The sequence below is a fragment of the Tachyglossus aculeatus genome, chromosome X2 (assembly GCF_015852505.1).
Source record: "Tachyglossus aculeatus isolate mTacAcu1 chromosome X2, mTacAcu1.pri, whole genome shotgun sequence".
Lineage (NCBI taxonomy): Eukaryota > Metazoa > Chordata > Mammalia > Monotremata > Tachyglossidae > Tachyglossus > Tachyglossus aculeatus.
Window position 1 is genome coordinate 30,106,378 of NC_052100.1, and position 16,987 is coordinate 30,123,364.

The 16,987-nt window shown below is 45.0% G+C and overlaps 1 protein-coding gene across 3 annotated transcripts in view; it reads left to right on the forward strand.

The window, feature by feature from the left end:
- Positions 1-4,280: 4,280 nt before the first annotated feature.
- CTDP1 (CTD phosphatase subunit 1) overlaps positions 4,281-16,987 on the forward strand; it is a 78,222-nt gene continuing 65,515 nt past the window's right edge. For 2 of the 3 annotated variants that reach the window (XM_038771223.1, XM_038771226.1), the window contains exons 1-2: positions 4,411-4,484; positions 15,789-15,872. In XM_038771223.1, the coding sequence (XP_038627151.1) occupies positions 15,832-15,872 (41 nt within the window). In that variant the 5' untranslated portion in view covers positions 4,411-4,484; positions 15,789-15,831. Of the gene's footprint in view, positions 4,485-15,788; positions 15,873-16,987 lie in introns of all 3 variants that reach the window. The other variant, XM_038771225.1, reaches the window with a different exon arrangement.

Below are 16,987 nucleotides of genomic sequence, written 5' to 3' on the forward strand. Positions count from 1 at the left end.
TGTACTTTCCAAGCGCTCAGCACACAGCCGGTGCTCCCAAAACATGATTGAGTGAATGAATGAATGGCTGAACTGTACTTTCCAAGCGCTCAGCACAGGGTTCTGCACACAGCAATTGCTCCCTAAACACGACTGAGTGAATGAATGGCTGAACTGTACTTTCCAAGCGCACAGCACTCAGCACGCAGCAGGCGCTCCAAAAACACGATTGAGGGAATGAATGAATGGCTGAACTGTATTTTCCAAGCGCTCAGCACACAGCAGGCGCTCCCAAAACACGATTGAGTGAATGAATGAATGGCTGAACTGTATTTTCCAAGCGTTCAGCACACAGCAGGCACTGCAAAAACACGATTGAGTGAATGAATGGCTGAACTGTACTTTCCAAGCGCTCAGCACACAGCAGGCGCTCCCAAAACATGATTGAGTGAATGAATGAATGGCTGAACTGTACTTTCCAAGCGCTCAGCACACAGCAGGCGCTCCAAAAACACGATTGAGTGAATGAATGAATGAATGGCTGAACTGTATTTTCCAAGCACTCAGCACACAGCAGGCGCTCCAAAAACACGATTGAGTGAATGAATGAATGAATGGTTGAACTGTACTTTCCAAGCGCTCAGCACACAGCAGGCGCTCCAAAAACAAGATTGAGTGAATGAATGAATGGCTGAACTGTGCTTTCCAAGCGCTCAGCACACAGCAGGCACTCCAAAAACACGATTGAATGAATGAATGGCTGAATTGTACTTTCCAAGCGCTTAGCACACAGCAGGCGCTCCAAAAACACGACTGAGTGAATGAATGAATGAACTGTACTTTCCAAGTGCTCAGCACACAGCAGGCACTCCAAAAACATGATTGACTGAATGAATGAATGGCTGAACTGTATTTTCCAAGCGCTCAGCACACAGCAGGTGCTCTAAACACACGATTGAGTGAATGAATGAATGGCTGAATTGTACTTTCCAAGCGCTCAGCCCACAGCAGGCGCTCCAAAAACATGATTGAGTGAATGAATGAATGGCTGAACTGTACTTTCCAAGCACTCAGCACACGGCAGGTGCTCCAAAAACATGACTGAGTGAATGAAGGAATGGCTGAACTTTACTGTCCAAGCGCTCAGCACACAGCAGGCGCTCCCAAAACACGATTGAGTGAATGAATGAATTGTACTTTCCAAGCGCTCAGCACACAGCAGGAGCTCCAAAAACACGATTGAATGAATGAATTGTACTTTCCAAGCGCTCAGCACAGCGCTCAGCACACAGCAGGCACTCCAAAAACACGATTGAGTGAATGAATGAATGAACTGTACTTTCCAAGTGCTCGGCACACAGCAGGTGCTCCCAAAACACGACTGAGTGAATGAATGAACTGTACTTTCCAAGCACTCAGCACACAGCAGGCGCTCCAAAAACACGATTGAGTGAATGAATGAATGGCTGAACTGTATTTTCCAAGCGCTCAGCACAGGGCTCTGCACGCAGCAAGCGCTCTGTAAACACGATTGAGTGAATGAATGAATGAATGGCTGAACTGTACTTTCCAAGCGCTTAGCACACAGCAGGCGCTCCAAAAACACGACTGAGTGAATGAATGAATTGTACTTTCCAAGCGCTCAGCACACAGCCGGTGCTCCAAAAACACGATTGAGTGAATGAATGAATGGCTGAACTGTACTTTCCAAGCGCTCAGCACACAGCAGGCGCTCTAAAAACACAAGTGAGTGAATGAATGGTTGAACTGTACTTTCCAAGCGCTCAGCACACAGCCGGTGCTCCAAAAACACGATTGAGTGAATGAATGAATGGCTGAACTGTATTTTCCAAGCGCTCAGCACACAGCAGGTGCTCTAAACACACGATTGAGTGAATGAATGAATGGCTGAACTGTATTTTCCAAGCGCTCAGCACACAGCAGGCGCTCCAAAAACACGATTGAGGGAATGAATGAATGGCTGAACTGTATTTTCCAAGCGCTCAGCACACAGCAGGCGCTCCCAAAACATGATTGAGTGAATGAATGAATGGCTGAACTTTACTGTCCAAGCGTTCAGCACACAGCAGGCGCTCCAAAAACACGATTGAGTGAATGAATGAATTGTACTTTCCAAGCGCTCAGCACACAGCAGGCGCTCCAAAAACACGATTGAGTGAATGAATGAATGAATGGCTGAACTGTATTTTCCAAGCACTCAGCACACAGCAGGCGCTCCAAAAACACGATTGAGTGAATGAATGAATGAATGGTTGAACTGTACTTTCCAAGCGCTCAGCACACAGCAGGCGCTCCAAAAACAAGATTGAGTGAATGAATGAATGGCTGAACTGTACTTTCCAAGTGCTCAGCACACAGCAGGCGCTCCAAAAACACGATTGAATGAATGAATGGCTGAATTGTACTTTCCAAGCGCTTAGCACACAGCAGGCGCTCCAAAAACACGACTGAGTGAATGAATGAATGAACTGTACTTTCCAAGTGCTCAGCACACAGCAGGCACTCCAAAAACACGATTGACTGAATGAATGAATGGCTGAACTGTATTTTCCAAGCGCTCAGCACACAGCAGGCGCTCCAAAAACACGATTGAGTGAATGAGTGAATGGCTGAACTGTACTTTCCAAGCACTCAGCACACGGCAGGTGCTCCAAAAACACGACTGAGTGAATGAAGGAATGGCTGAACTTTACTGTCCAAGCGCTCAGCACACAGCAGGCGCTCCCAAAACACGATTGAGTGAATGAATGAATTGTACTTTCCAAGCGCTCAGCACACAGCAGGCGCTCCAAAAACACGATTGAATGAATGAATTGTACTTTCCAAGCGCTCAGCACAGCGCTCAGCACACAGCAGGCACTCCAAAAACACGATTGAGGGAATGAATGAATGGCTGAACTGTATTTTCCAAGCGCTCACCACACAGCAGGTGCTCCCAAAACACGATTGAGTGAATGAATGAACTGTACTTTCCAAGCGCTCAGCACAGGGTTCTGCACGCAGCAAGAGCTCCAAAGACACGATTGAGTGAATGAATGAATGGCTGAACTGTACTTTCCAAGCGCTCAGCACATAGGCGCTCCAGAAACACGATCCAAAACCAAATAAAACCAAATATTTATTACTCTATTTATTTTACTTGTCCATATCTATTCTACTTATTTTGTTAGTTTTTTTTTCCTCTGTCTCCCCCTTTTAGACTGTGAGCCCACTATCGGGTAGGGACTGTCTCTATGTGATGCCAATTTGTACTTCCCAAGCGCTTAGTACAGTGCTCTGCACATAGTAAGCGCTCAATAAATACGATTGATTGACTGATTGATTGATTGAGCGAGTGAATGAATGAACTGTACTTTGCACGGTGCTCAGCACACAGCTGGCGCTCCAAAAACACGATTGAGGGAATGAATGAATGGCTGAACTGTACTTTCCAAGCGCTCAGCACAGGGCTCTGCACGCAGCAATTGCTCCCTAAACACGACTGAGTGAATGAATGAATGAACTGTACTCTCCAAGCGCTCAGCACACAGCAGGCGCTCCAAAAACACGATTGAGTGAATGAATGAATGAGGCGGGCACGTGCGCGTACGTCATAGGGCACGTACACGTGCGTCATGACGCACGCACGCCCTGGACGTCACCGCGCCTTCCCGGAAGCGGCCGCCATTCCCGCGGCGCGAGGCGGGAAGGCCGGCCGATCCCGCCGTCTTCCCCCCCTCTCCTTCCCCTCCGTCCTTCCCGCTTTATAGCTCCGCTTCTCCCCGTCCCGTCCGGCGTCCATCCCTGCGCCTTTCCCGCTGGGAATGGGGCTGGGGGCGTGAAGGGGGACCCCCCTCACGCGGAGTTCTCGCGATAGCTGGGCTTCCGGCGGGGCGGGGGCTTCGCGCGCGGAGTTCTCGCGATAGTTGGGCCTCGGGCGGGGGAAGGAGGAGGCCCCCCCGTCCGCGCGCGCGCGCGCGGTTTTCTCGCGATAGTTGGGGCTCCGAAGGGAGGGGGAGCCCGCGCGCGCGCGCGGTTTTCTCGCGATAGTTGGGTCTCCGGGGGTGGGGGGTCGTTCTCGCGATAGTTGGGTCTCCGGGGTGGGAGCGCCTGGTCCTTCGGGCCGCGGCGTTCTCGCGATAGTTGGGCCTCCGGAGTGGAGGGGTCGTTCTCGCGATAGTTGGGCCTCCACCGGGGGTGGGGGGGGGCGGACTGGTCCCTCGGTGGCGCGTTGCCATAGCGACGCGGGGGGCGATGGCGGCGGAGCTGCGCTGCCCGGGCCCGGGCCCGCTGCGGCTGCTGGAGTGGAAGGTGCGGGCCGGGGCCGCCGTGAGGATCGGCTCCGTGCTGGCCGTCGGGCTGCCCCTCCCCGCGGGGAACACCACCGGCCCCACGGGGAACGCCACCGGCCCCTCCGGGCCCGGCGGGGAGCGCAGGGTGCGCGCCGAGCGCGCCGGCGTCGTCAGGGAGCTGTGCGCCCAGCCCGGACAGGTCGTCCCGCCCGGGTGAGTGACACGGGCCCCTCCTCCTCCCCAACCATTGCCGTCAGCAGCATCATCATCAATCAATCAATCAATCAATCGTATTTATTGAGCGCTTACTATGTGCAGAGCACTGGACTAAGCGCTTGGGAAGTACAAATTGGCAACATACAGAGATGGTCCCTACCCAACAGTGGGCTCACGGTCTAGAAGGGGGAGACAGAGAACAATCAATCAATCAATCAATCAATCGTATTTATTGAGCGCTTACTATGTGCAGAGCACTGTACTAAGCGCTTGGGAAGTACAAATTGGCATCACATAGAGACAGTCCCTACCCAACAGTGGGCTCGCAGTCTAAAAGGGGGAGACAGAGAACAGAACCAAACAGACCAACAATCATCACCACAGCACTTATTAAGCGCCTACTAGGTGCCGATCACCCATCAATCGGATTGATCGAGCGCTCACCGGGTGCAGAGCACTGGACTAAGCGCTTGGGAAGTCCAAGTTGGCAACATAGAGAGACAGTCCCTACCCAACAGTGGGCTCACAGTCTAGAAGGGGGGAGACGGACAACAAAACCAAACATGGTAACGAAATAAAATATAATGGATATGTGCAAGTAAAATAAATAGAGTAGTAAATCATCATCAGTCGTATTTATTGAGCGCTTACTATGTGCAGAGCACTGGACTAAGCGCTTGGGAAGTACAAATTGGCAACATAGAGAGACAGTCCCTACCCAACAGTGGGCTCACAGTCTAAAAGGGGGGAGACAGACGACAAAACCAAACATGGTAACGAAATAAAATATAATGGATGTGTGCGAGTAAAATGAATAAATAAATAGAGTAGTAAATCATCAATCGTGTTTATTGAGCGCTTACTATGTGCAGAGCACTGGACTAAGCGCTTGGGAACTACAAATTGGCAACGTAGAGAGACAGTCCCTACCCAACAGTGGGCTCACGGTCTAAAAGGGGGAGACAGAGGAAAAAAAAACTAACAAAATAAGTAGAATAGATATGGACAAGTAAAATAAATAGAGTAATAAATAATTATTTGGTTTTATTTGGTTTTGGTTTTGAGCCCTTGGTTTAACGAAACCAAACATGGTAACAACATAAAATATGATGGATGTGTGCAAGTAAAGCAAATAAATAGAGTAGTAAATCATCGTCAATCGTGTTTACTGAGCGCTGACTGTGTGCAGAGCACTGGACTAAGCGCTTGGGAAGTCCAAGTTGGCAGCATCTGGAGACGGTCCCCACCCGACAGCGGGCTCACAGTCTAGAAGGGGGGAGACAGACAGCAAAACCAAACATGGTAACAAAATAAAATATAATGGATATGTGCAAGTAAAATAAATAGAGTAGTAAATCATCATCAGTCGTATTTATTGAGCGCTTACTATGTGCAGAGCACTGGACTAAGCCCTTGGGAAGCCCAAGTTGGCAACATCTAGAGACAGTCACCACCCGACAGCGGGCTCACAGTCTAGAAGGGGGGAGACGGACAACAAAACCAAACATGGTAACGAAATAAAATATAATGGATGTGTGCAAGTAAAATAAATAAATAAATAGAGTAGTAAATCATCATCAATCGTGTTTATTGAGCGCTTACTCTGTGCAGAGCACTGGACTAAGCGCTTGGGAACTACAAATTGGCAACCTAGAGAGACAGTCCCTACCCAACAGTGGGCTCACAGTCTAGAAGGGGGGAGACAGACAACAAAACCAAACATGGTAACGAAATAAAATATAATGGATATGTACAAGTAAAATAAATAGAGTAGTAAATCATCATCAGTCGTATTTATTGAGCGCTTACTGTGTGCAGAGCACTGGACTAAGCCCTTGGGAAGTACAAATTGGCAACGTAGAGAGACAGTCCCTACCCAACATTGGGCTCACGGTCTAAAAGGGGGAGACAGAGGAATAAAAAAAACATACTAACAAAATAAAATAAATAGAATAGATATGGACAAGTAAAATAAATAGAGTAATAAATAATTATTTGGTTTTATTTGGTTTTGGTTTTGAGCTCTTGGTTTAACGAAACCAAACATGGTAACAACATAAAATGTGATGGATGTGTGCAAGTAAAGTAAATAAATAGAGTAGTAAATCATCATCAATCGTGTTTACTGAGCGCTGACTGTGTGCAGAGCACTGGACTAAGCGCTTGGGAAGTCCAAGTTGGCAGCATCTGGAGACGGTCCCCACCCGACAGCGGGCTCACAGTCTAGAAGGGGGGAGACAGACGACGAAACCAAACATGGTAACGAAATAAAATATAATGGATATGTGCGAGTAAAATAAATAGAGTAGTAAATCATCATCAATCGTGTTTATTGAGCGCTTACTATGTGCAGAGCACTGGACTAAGCGCTTGGGAAGTACAAATTGGCAACATATAGAGTCAGTCCCGACCCAACAGTGGGCTCACAGTCTAGAAGGGGGGAGACAGACAACAAAACCAAACATGGTAACGAAATAAAATATAATGGATGTGTGCGAGTAAAATGAATAAATAAATAGAGTAGTAAGTCATCATCAATCGTGTTTATTGAGCGCTTACTGTGTGCAGAGCACTGGACTAAGCGTTTGGGAAGTACAAGTTGGCACCATATAGAGACAGTCCCTACCCAACAGTGGGCTCTCAGTCTAAAAGGGGGAGACAGAGGAAAAAAAACTAACAAAATAAGTAGAATAGATATGGACAAGTAAAATAAATAGAGTAATAAATAATTATTTGGTTTTATTTGGTTTTGGTTTTGAGCCCTTGGTTTAACGAAACCAAACATGGTAACAACATAAAATATGATGGATGTGTGCAAGTAAAGCAAATAAATAGAGTAGTAAATCATCGTCAATCGTGTTTACTGAGCGCTGACTGTGTGCAGAGCACTGGACTAAGCGCTTGGGAAGTCCAAGTTGGCAACATCTAGAGACAGTCCCCACCCGACAGCGGGCTCACAGTCTAAAAGGGGGGAGACGGAGAACAAAACCAAACATGGTAACAAAATAAAATATAATGGATGTGTGCAAGCAAAATAAATAAATAAATAAATAGAGTAGTAAGTCATCATCAATCGTGTTTATTGAGCGCTTACTATGTGCAGAGCACTGGACTAAGCGCTTGGGAAGCCCAAGTTGGCAACATCTAGAGACAGTCCCTACCCAACAGTGGGCTCACAGTCTAAAAGGGGGAGACAGAGGGAAAAAAAACATGCTAACAAAATAAAATAAATAGAATAGATATGGACAAGTAAAATAAATAGAGTAATAAATAATTATTTGGTTTTATTTGGTTTTGGTTTTGAGCTCTTGGTTTAACGAAACCAAACATGGTAACAAAATAAAATATGATGGATGTGTGCAAGTAAAGCAAATAAATAGAGTAGTAAATCATCATCAGTCGTGTTTACTGAGCGCTGACTGTGTGCAGAGCACTGGACTAAGCGCTTGGGAAGTCCAAGTTGGCAACATCTAGAGACAGTCCCCACCCGACAGCGGGCTCACAGTCTAGAAGGGGGGAGACGGACAACAAAACCAAACATGGTAACGAAATAAAATATAATGGATGTGTGCGAGTAAAATGAATAAATAAATAGAGTAGTAAATCATCATCAATCGTGTTTATTGAGCGCTTACTATGTGCAGAGCACTGGACTAAGCGCTTGGGAACTACAAATTGGCAACATAGAGAGACAGTCCCTACCCAACAGTGGGCTCACGGTCTAAAAGGGGGAGACAGAGGAAAAAAAAACATGCTAACAAAATAAAATAAATAGAATAGATATGGACAAGTAAAATAGAGTAATAAATAATTATTTGGTTTTATTTGGTTTTGGTTTTGAGCTCTTGGTTTAACGAAACCAAACATGGTAGCAAAATAAAATATGATGGATGTGTGCAAGTAAAGCAAATAAATAGAGTAGTAAATCATCATCAATCGTGTTTACTGAGCGCTGACTGTGTGCAGAGCACTGGACTAAGCGCTTGGGAAGTCCAAGTTGGCAACATCTAGAGACGGTCACCACCCGACAGCGGACTCTCAGTCTAAAAGGGGGAGACAGAGGAAAAAAAACTAACAAAATAAAATAAGTAGAATAGATATGGACAAGTGAAATAAATAGAGTAATAAATAATTATTTGGTTTTATTTGGTTTTGGTTTTGAGCTCTTGGTTTAACGAAACCAAACATGGTAGCAAAATAAAATATGATGGATGTGTGCAAGTAAAGCAAATAAATAGAGTAGTAAATCATCATCAGTCGTGTTTACTGAGCGCTGACTGTGTGCAGAGCACTGGACTAAGCGCTTGGGAAGTACAAATTGGCAACATAGACGGTCCCTACCCAACAGCGGGCTCTCAGTCTAAAAGGGGGAGACAGAGAAGAAAAAAAAACAAACATACTAACAAAATAAAATAAATAGAATAGATATGGACAAGTAAAATAAATAGAGTAATAAATAATTATTTGGTTTTGGTTTTGAGCTCTTGGTTTAACAAAACCAAACATGGTAACAAAATAAAATATGATGGATGTGTGAAAGTAAAGCAAATAAATAGAGTAGTAAATCATCATCAGTCATGTTTACTGAGCGCTTACTATGTGCAGAGCACCGTACTAAGCGCTTGGGAAGCCCAAGTTGGCAACATCTGGAGATGGTCCCCACCCGACAGCGGGCTCACAGTCTAGAAGGGGGGAGACAGACGACGAAACCAAACATGGTAACGAAATAAAATATAATGGATATGTGCGAGTAAAATAAATAGAGTAGTAAATCATCATCAATCGTGTTTATTGAGCGCTTACGATGTGCAGAGCACTGGACTAAGCGCTTGGGAAGTACAAATTGGCAACATATAGAGTCAGTCCCGACCCAACAGTGGGCTCACAGTCTAGAAGGGGGGAGACAGACAACAAAACCAAACATGGTAACGAAATAAAATATAATGGATGTGTGCAAGTAAAATTAATAAATAAATAGAGTAGTAAATCATCTTCAATCGTGTTTATTGAGCGCTTACTATGTGCAGAGCACTGGACTAAGCGCTTGGGAAGTCCAAGTTGGCAACATCTGGAGACGGTCCCCACCCGACAGCGGGCTCACAGGCTAGAAGGGGGAGACAGACAACAAAACCAAACGTACTAACAAAATAAAATATAATGGATATGTGCGAGTAAAGTAAATAAATAGAGTAGTAAATATGTACAAAGGTATATCCAGGTGCTGTGGGGAAGAGAAGGAGGTAAGATGGGGGGATGGAGAGGGGGACGAGGGGGAGAGGAGAGGATCACCGTCCTAAGTGCCGGGGAGGTTACAGAGGTTGACCCACTGAAGACTCACAGACTTCATCCCCATTATAATAACTAATAATGATGGTATTTGTTACACGCTTACTATATGCCGAACACTGCCCTAATAATAATAATAATGATGGTGTTTATTAAGCGCTTACTATGTGTCCAGCACCGTCCTAAGCGCGGGGGAGGTTACAAGGCGATCAGGTTGTCATTATAATAACAGATAATGATGGTATTTGTTACACGCTTACTATATGCCGAATACTGCCCTAATAATAATAATGATGATGGCATTTATTAAGCGCTTACTATGTGCCGACCACCGTCCTAACGGCCGGGGAGGTTACAGAGACTGACCCACGGGAGACCCACGGGCTTCACCCCCATTATAATAGCAAATAACGATGATATTTGTTACACAATTGGAGTCAGAGGTCACGGGTTCAAATCCCGGCTCTGCCAATTGTCACTTGGGGCAAGTCACTTCTCTGGGCCACAGTCCACCTCATCTGGAAAATGGGGATTAGTATTGTGAGCCCCGCGTGGGGCAACCTGATCACCTTGTGTCCTCCCCAGCGCTTAGAACAGTGCTTTGCACATAGTAAGCGCTTAACAAATACCAAAATTTATTTTATTTTATATGCCGAACACGGCCCTAATAATAATAATGATGATGGCATTTATTAAGCGCTTATTGTGTGCCGACCACCGTCCTAACCGCCGGGGAGGTTACAGAGGCTGACCCACGGGAGACCCATAGTCTTCATCCCCATTATAAAAGCAAATAATGATGATACTTGTTACATGCTTACTATATGCCGAACACTGCCCTAATAATAATAATAATAATAATGATGGCATTTATAAAGCGCTTACTATGTGCCGAGCACCGTCCTAAGCACTGGGGAGGTAACAAGGCGATCAGGTTGGCCCACGGGGGACTCTGTCTTCATCCCCGTTATAATAATAAATAATGATGGTATTTGTTACACGCTTACTATGTGCTAAGTACTGTTCTAATAATAATAATAAGGCATTTATTAAGCACTTACTACATGTTCAGCACCGTTCTAATAATAATAATGGTATTTATTAAAAGCTTACTATGTGCCGACCACCGTCCTAACGGCTGGGGAAGTTACAAGGCGATCAGGTTGTCCCACTGGGGACTCTAAGTCTTCATCCCCATTATAATAACAAATAATGATGGTATTTGTTACACGCTTACTATATGCCGAACACTGCCCTAATAATAATAATGATGATGGCGTTTATTAAGCGCCTACTCTGTGTCGAGCACCGTCCTAAGCACGGGGGAGGTTACAAGGCGATCAGGTTGTCCCACTGGGGACTCTAAGTCTTCATCCCCATTATAGTAACAAATGATATTTGTTACATGCTTACTATGTGCCAAGTACTGTTCTAATAATAATAATAACGATGGCATTTATTAAGCGCTTACTATGTGCAGAGCACTATCCTAACGGCTGGGGAGGTAACAACGCGATCAGGTTGTCTCACTAGGGACTCTGTCTTCATCCCCGTTATAATAAATAATGATGGTATTGGTTACACGCTTACTATATGCCGAACACTGTCCTAGTAATAATAATAATGATGGCGTTTATTAAGCGCTTACTATGTTTCAAGCACCGTCCTAAGCGCGGGGCAGGTTACAAGGCGATCAGGTTGTCCCACTAGGGACTCTCAGTCTTCATCCCCATTATAATAACAAATAATGATGGTATTTGTTACACGCTTACTATGTACCAAGTACTGTTCTAATAATAATAATAATAATGGCATTTATTAAGCGCTTACTATGTGCTCAGCACTGTTCTAATAATAATAATGGCCTTTATTAAAAGTTTACTATGTGCCGACCACCGTCCTAACTGCTGGGGAGGTTACAAGGCGATCAGGTTGTCTCACTGGGGACTCTAAGTCTTCATCCCCATTATAATAACAAATAATGATGGTATTTGTTACACGCTTACTATGTGCCAAGTACTGTTCTAATAATAATAATAATGATGGCATTTATTAAGCGCTTACTATGTGCCGAGCACCGTCCTTACGGCTGGGGAGGTAACAAGGCGATCAGGTTGGCCCACTGGGGACTCTCAGTCTTCATCCCCATTATAATAACAAATAATGATGGTATTTGTTACACGCTTACTATGTGCTAAGCACTGTTCTAATAATAATAATAATGATGGCATTTATTAAGCGCTTACTATGTGCCGAGCACCGTCCTGACGGCTGGGGAGGTAACAAGGCGATCAGGTTGGCCCACTGGGGACTCTAAGTCTTCATCCCCATTATAATAACAAATAATGATGGTATTTGTTACTCGCTTACTATGTGCTAAGCACTGTTCTAATAATAATAATAATGATGGCATTTATTAAGCGCTTACTATGTGCCGAGCACCGTCCTGACGGCTGGGGAGGTTACAAGGCAATCAGGTTGTCCCATGGGTGACTCTCAGTCTTCATCCCCATTATAATAACAAATAATGATGATATTTGTTACACGCTTACTATGTGCTAAGTACTGTTCTAATAATAATAATAATGGCATTTATTAAGCGCTTACTATGTGCTCAGCACTGTTCTAATAATAATAATGGCCTTTATTAAAAGCTTACCATGTGCCGAGCACCGTTCTAACGGCTGGGGAGGTAACAAGGCGATCAGGTTGGCCCACTGGGGACTCTCAGTCTTCATCCCCATTATAATAACAAATAATGATGGTATTTGTTACACGCTTACTATGTGCTAAGCACCGTTCAAATAATAATAATGGTATTTTTTAAGCGCTTACTATGTGCGGAGCACCGTTCTAACCGCTGGGGAGGTTACAAGGCGATCAGGTTGGCCCCCTGGGGGCTCACAGTCTTCGTCCCCATTATAATAATAATAATAAATAATGATGATATTTGTTGTGCGCTTGCTATGTGTCAAGCACCGTCCTAAGCGCTGGGGAAGTTACGAGGCGATCAGGTGGTCCCACGGGGGGCTCACGGTCTTCACCCCTATTTGACAGATGAGGGAACTGAGGCCCAGAGAAGTGAAGTGACTTGCCCAGAGTCCCACAGCTGATAGTTGGCGGAACTGGGATTTGAACCCATGACCTCTGACTCCAAAGCCCGGGCTCTTCCCACTGAGCCACGCTGCTTCTCATAATATGCGGTGGGCGCTCAATAAATACGACCGGCCGATTGAGCGTCCCAAGGGGTCGGTCACTGTCGCATAAACAGGTCTAGTCGGGGGAATTACGGGAGGCCTAAGTCTTGCTCATATATACCTGTATATATGTTTGTACATATTTATTACTCTATTATTTATTTGTTTTACTTGTACATATCTATTCTATTTATTTTATTTTGTTAGTATGTTTGGTTTTGTTCTCTGTCTCCCCCTTTTAGACTGTGAGCCCCATGTTGGGTAGGGACTGTCTCTATATGTTGCCAATTTGTACTTCCCAAGCGCTTAGTACAGTGCTCTGCACATAGTAGGCGCTCAATAAATACGATTGATGATGATGATGATGATGCTCTGCACATAGTAAGCACTCAATAAATACGATCGATGACGATGCTCATCGATGGGATTCTCAATTAGCCCTGAGGTCACGGACCGTCTTATACGTGCCTCTTTTCCTGGTCATTTTATTCATTAAGGAAGGGACATATGTTGCCAACTTGTACTTCCCAAGCGCTTAGTACAGTGCTCTGCACGCAGTAAGCGCTCAATAAGTACGATTGAATCAATGAATGAATGAAGCCCGCTGGTTCAGTCGGGGATACCAGTGCTGGGGGGTTCTTACCTGATCATTCGGGGTGTGTAGAAATTAAGACTTGTGTCTGGGATTTACCTGGAATTCATTTTTAGTAGAGCTCCACATTTAGCTTGGGTGGAAAGTGTCCTCTAATTTTTAAAGAATCATATTGTGGATTACAGACAGAAGAACGTTTTCAATATTTTTTATAAAGCGCACGTAATGCCTTTTTCGGGCCTTGAAGACGTTTAAGGCGCTTCTAAAATGTTTCTTCTTAGGTCTGGACTTGAGGCTCAAGCGAATCTACCGGGAAATGCCAAAGCTTGTGAAATTAGCAAAAAGGTTGGAGACTATGGTGAGATTATTATTTTTAGACTGTGAGCCCACTGTTGGGTAGGGACTGTCTCTATATGTTGCCAACTTGGACTTCCCAAGCGCTTAGTACAGTGCTCTGTACACAGTAAGCGCTCAGTAAATACGATTGATGATTACCCCAACCTTTAGAACGGTGCTTGACACATAGTGAGCACTTAATAGATGTCATTATTATCATATATAAACTAGACTTCTAGACTGTGAGCCCACTGTTGGGTAGGGTCCGTCTCTATATGTTGCCAACTTGGACTTCCCAAGCGCTTAGTACAGTGCTCTGCACACAGTAAGCGCCCAATAAATACGATTGATGATTACCCCAACCTTTAGAACGGTGCTTGACACATAGTGAGCACTTAATAGATGTCATTATTGTCACATATAAACTAGACTTCTAGACTGTGAGCCCACTGTTGGGTAGGGACTGTCTCTATACGTTGCCAACTTGGACTTCCCAAGCGCTTAGTACAGTGCTCTGCACACAGTAAGCGCTCAGTAAATACGATTGATGATTACCCCAACCTTTAGAACGGTGCTTGACACATAGTGAGCACTTAATAGATGTCATTATTATCATATATAAACTAGACTTCCAGACTGTGAGCCCACTGTTGGGTAGGAACTGTCTCTATACGTTGCCAACTTGGACTTCCCAAGCGCTTAGTACAGTGCTCTGCACACAGTAAGGGCTCAATAAATACGATTGATTGATTGATATAAACTCTCTATACTCAAAGAAGATGCCCTTGAAGGAAAAAAGCATTAAATATTCCCGAAAATACCATGAGAATGATGGTTTTGTCTTGCCGATAAATTTATCCTAAACCTCCCTGAAAATAAAATGCTACTTTTTGGTCAGATCAAACCAAATCCTAAGAAGCTTCGCAGAATGAGTTGCTTTGCCCCCGAGGGCCACGCCGCAGTTGGCGATCTAAAGAGAAGCAGCTTGGCTCAGTGGAAAGAGCCCGGGCTTTGGAGTCAGAGGTCATGGGTTCGAATGCCGACTCCACCACAAGTCTGCTTTGTGACCTTGGGCAAGTCACTTCACTTCCCTGAGCCTCAGTTACCTCATCTGTAAAAATGGGGATGAAGACTGTGAGCCCCACGTGGGACAACTTGATCACACTGTATCCCCCCGAGCGCTTAGAACAGTGCTTTGCACGTAGTAAGCGCTTAACAAAGGGCATCATTATTATTAAAACGTCTTCTCGGCTAGAGAGTGCTTGGACCAGTGTTTTGGCGTTGAATCGTCCCCTCGTCCCCCTCTCCATCGCCCCCATCTTACCTCCTTCCCTTCCCCACAGCACCTGTATATATGGATATATGTTTGTACATATTTATTACTCTATTTTACTTGTCCATATCTATTCTATTTATTTTATTTTGTTAGCATGTTTGGTTTTGTTCTCCGTCTCCCCCTTTTAGACTGTGAGCCCACTGTTGGGTAGGGACCGTCTCTATATGTTGCCAACTTGGACTTCCCAAGCGCTTAGTCCAGTGCTCTGCACACAGTAAGCGCTCAATAAATGCGATTGATGATGATGATGAATCGCTCATCCGAAAAATCGCGGGCAGGATGACGCCGCCCGGCGTGCCGGCCGGACTAGCCGACCCAGACGGAAATGGAGCTTCTGAATTAAAAGGCCGTCCCTCCCGGGAGCGATCCCCTGTCATCATCAATCGTGTTTATTGAGCGCTAACTATGGGCAGAGCACTGTACTAAGCGCTTGGGAAGTACAAATTGGCAACATATAGAGGCAGTCCCTACCCAACAGTGGGCTCACAGTCGAAAAGACTATCTAAAAGACCGTCCCAAGTGACTGTTTCATGGGAATCTTTCTGTTTTTGCAGCGGGGTGCTGGTGCGATTGGAAAGCTGTAACCACCCGGTGGTTATGAAGGGCTTGTGTGCCGAATGTGGCCAAGACTTGACCCAGTAAGTATCCCAGGCAGGGAGCGGGTCTCCTAATTCCGTTGTATCCTTCTCCCCCCTTCTAGGCCCTGAGCCCGTTGTTGGGTAGGGATTGTCTCTATCTGATGCCAAATTGTACTTTCCAAGCGCTTAGTACAGTGTTCTGCACACAGTAAGGGCTCACTAAATACGATTGAATGAATGACTACTCTCCCAAGTGCTTAGTACAGGGCTCTGGACACAGTAAATGCTCAATAAATACCACTGATTGAGTCTTTTAGACTGCGAGCCCACTGTTGGGTAGGGACTGTCTCTATATGTTGCCAAATTGTACTTTCCAAGCGCTTAGTACAGTGTTCTGCACACAGTAAGCGCTCACTAAATACGATTGAATGAATGACTACTCTCCCAAGTGCTTAGTACAGGGCTCTGGACACAGTAAAGACTCAATAAATACCACTGATTGAGTCTTTTAGACTGCGAGCCCACTGTTGGGTAGGGACTGTCTCTATATGTTGCCAAATTGTACTTTCCAAGCGCTTAGTACAGTGTTCTGCACACAGTAAGCGCTCACTAAATATGATTGAATGAATGACTACTCTCCCAAGTGCTTAGTACAGGGCTCTGGACACAGTAAAGGCTCAATAAATACCACTGATTGAGTCTTTTAGACTGCGAGCCCACTGTTGGGTAGGGACTGTCTCTATATGTTGCCAAATTGTACTTTCCAAGCGCTTAGTACAGTGTTCTGCACACAGTAAGCGCTCACTAAATACGATTGAATGAATGACTACTCTCCCAAGTGCTTAGTACAGGGCTCTGGACGCAGTAAATGCTCAATAAATACCACTGATTGAGTCTTTTAGACTGCGAGCCCACTGTTGGGTAGGGACTGTCTCTATATGTTGCCAAATTGTACTTTCCAAGCGCTTAGTACAGTGCTGTGCACACAGTAAATGCTCAATAAATACCACTGATTGATTGAGTCTTTTAGACTGTGAGCCCACTGTTGGTAGGGACTGTCTCTATATATTGCCAAATTGTACTTCCCAAGCACTTAGTACAGTGTTCTGCACACAGTAAGCGCTCACTAAATACAATTGAATGAATGAATACTCTCCCAAGTGCTTAGTACAGGG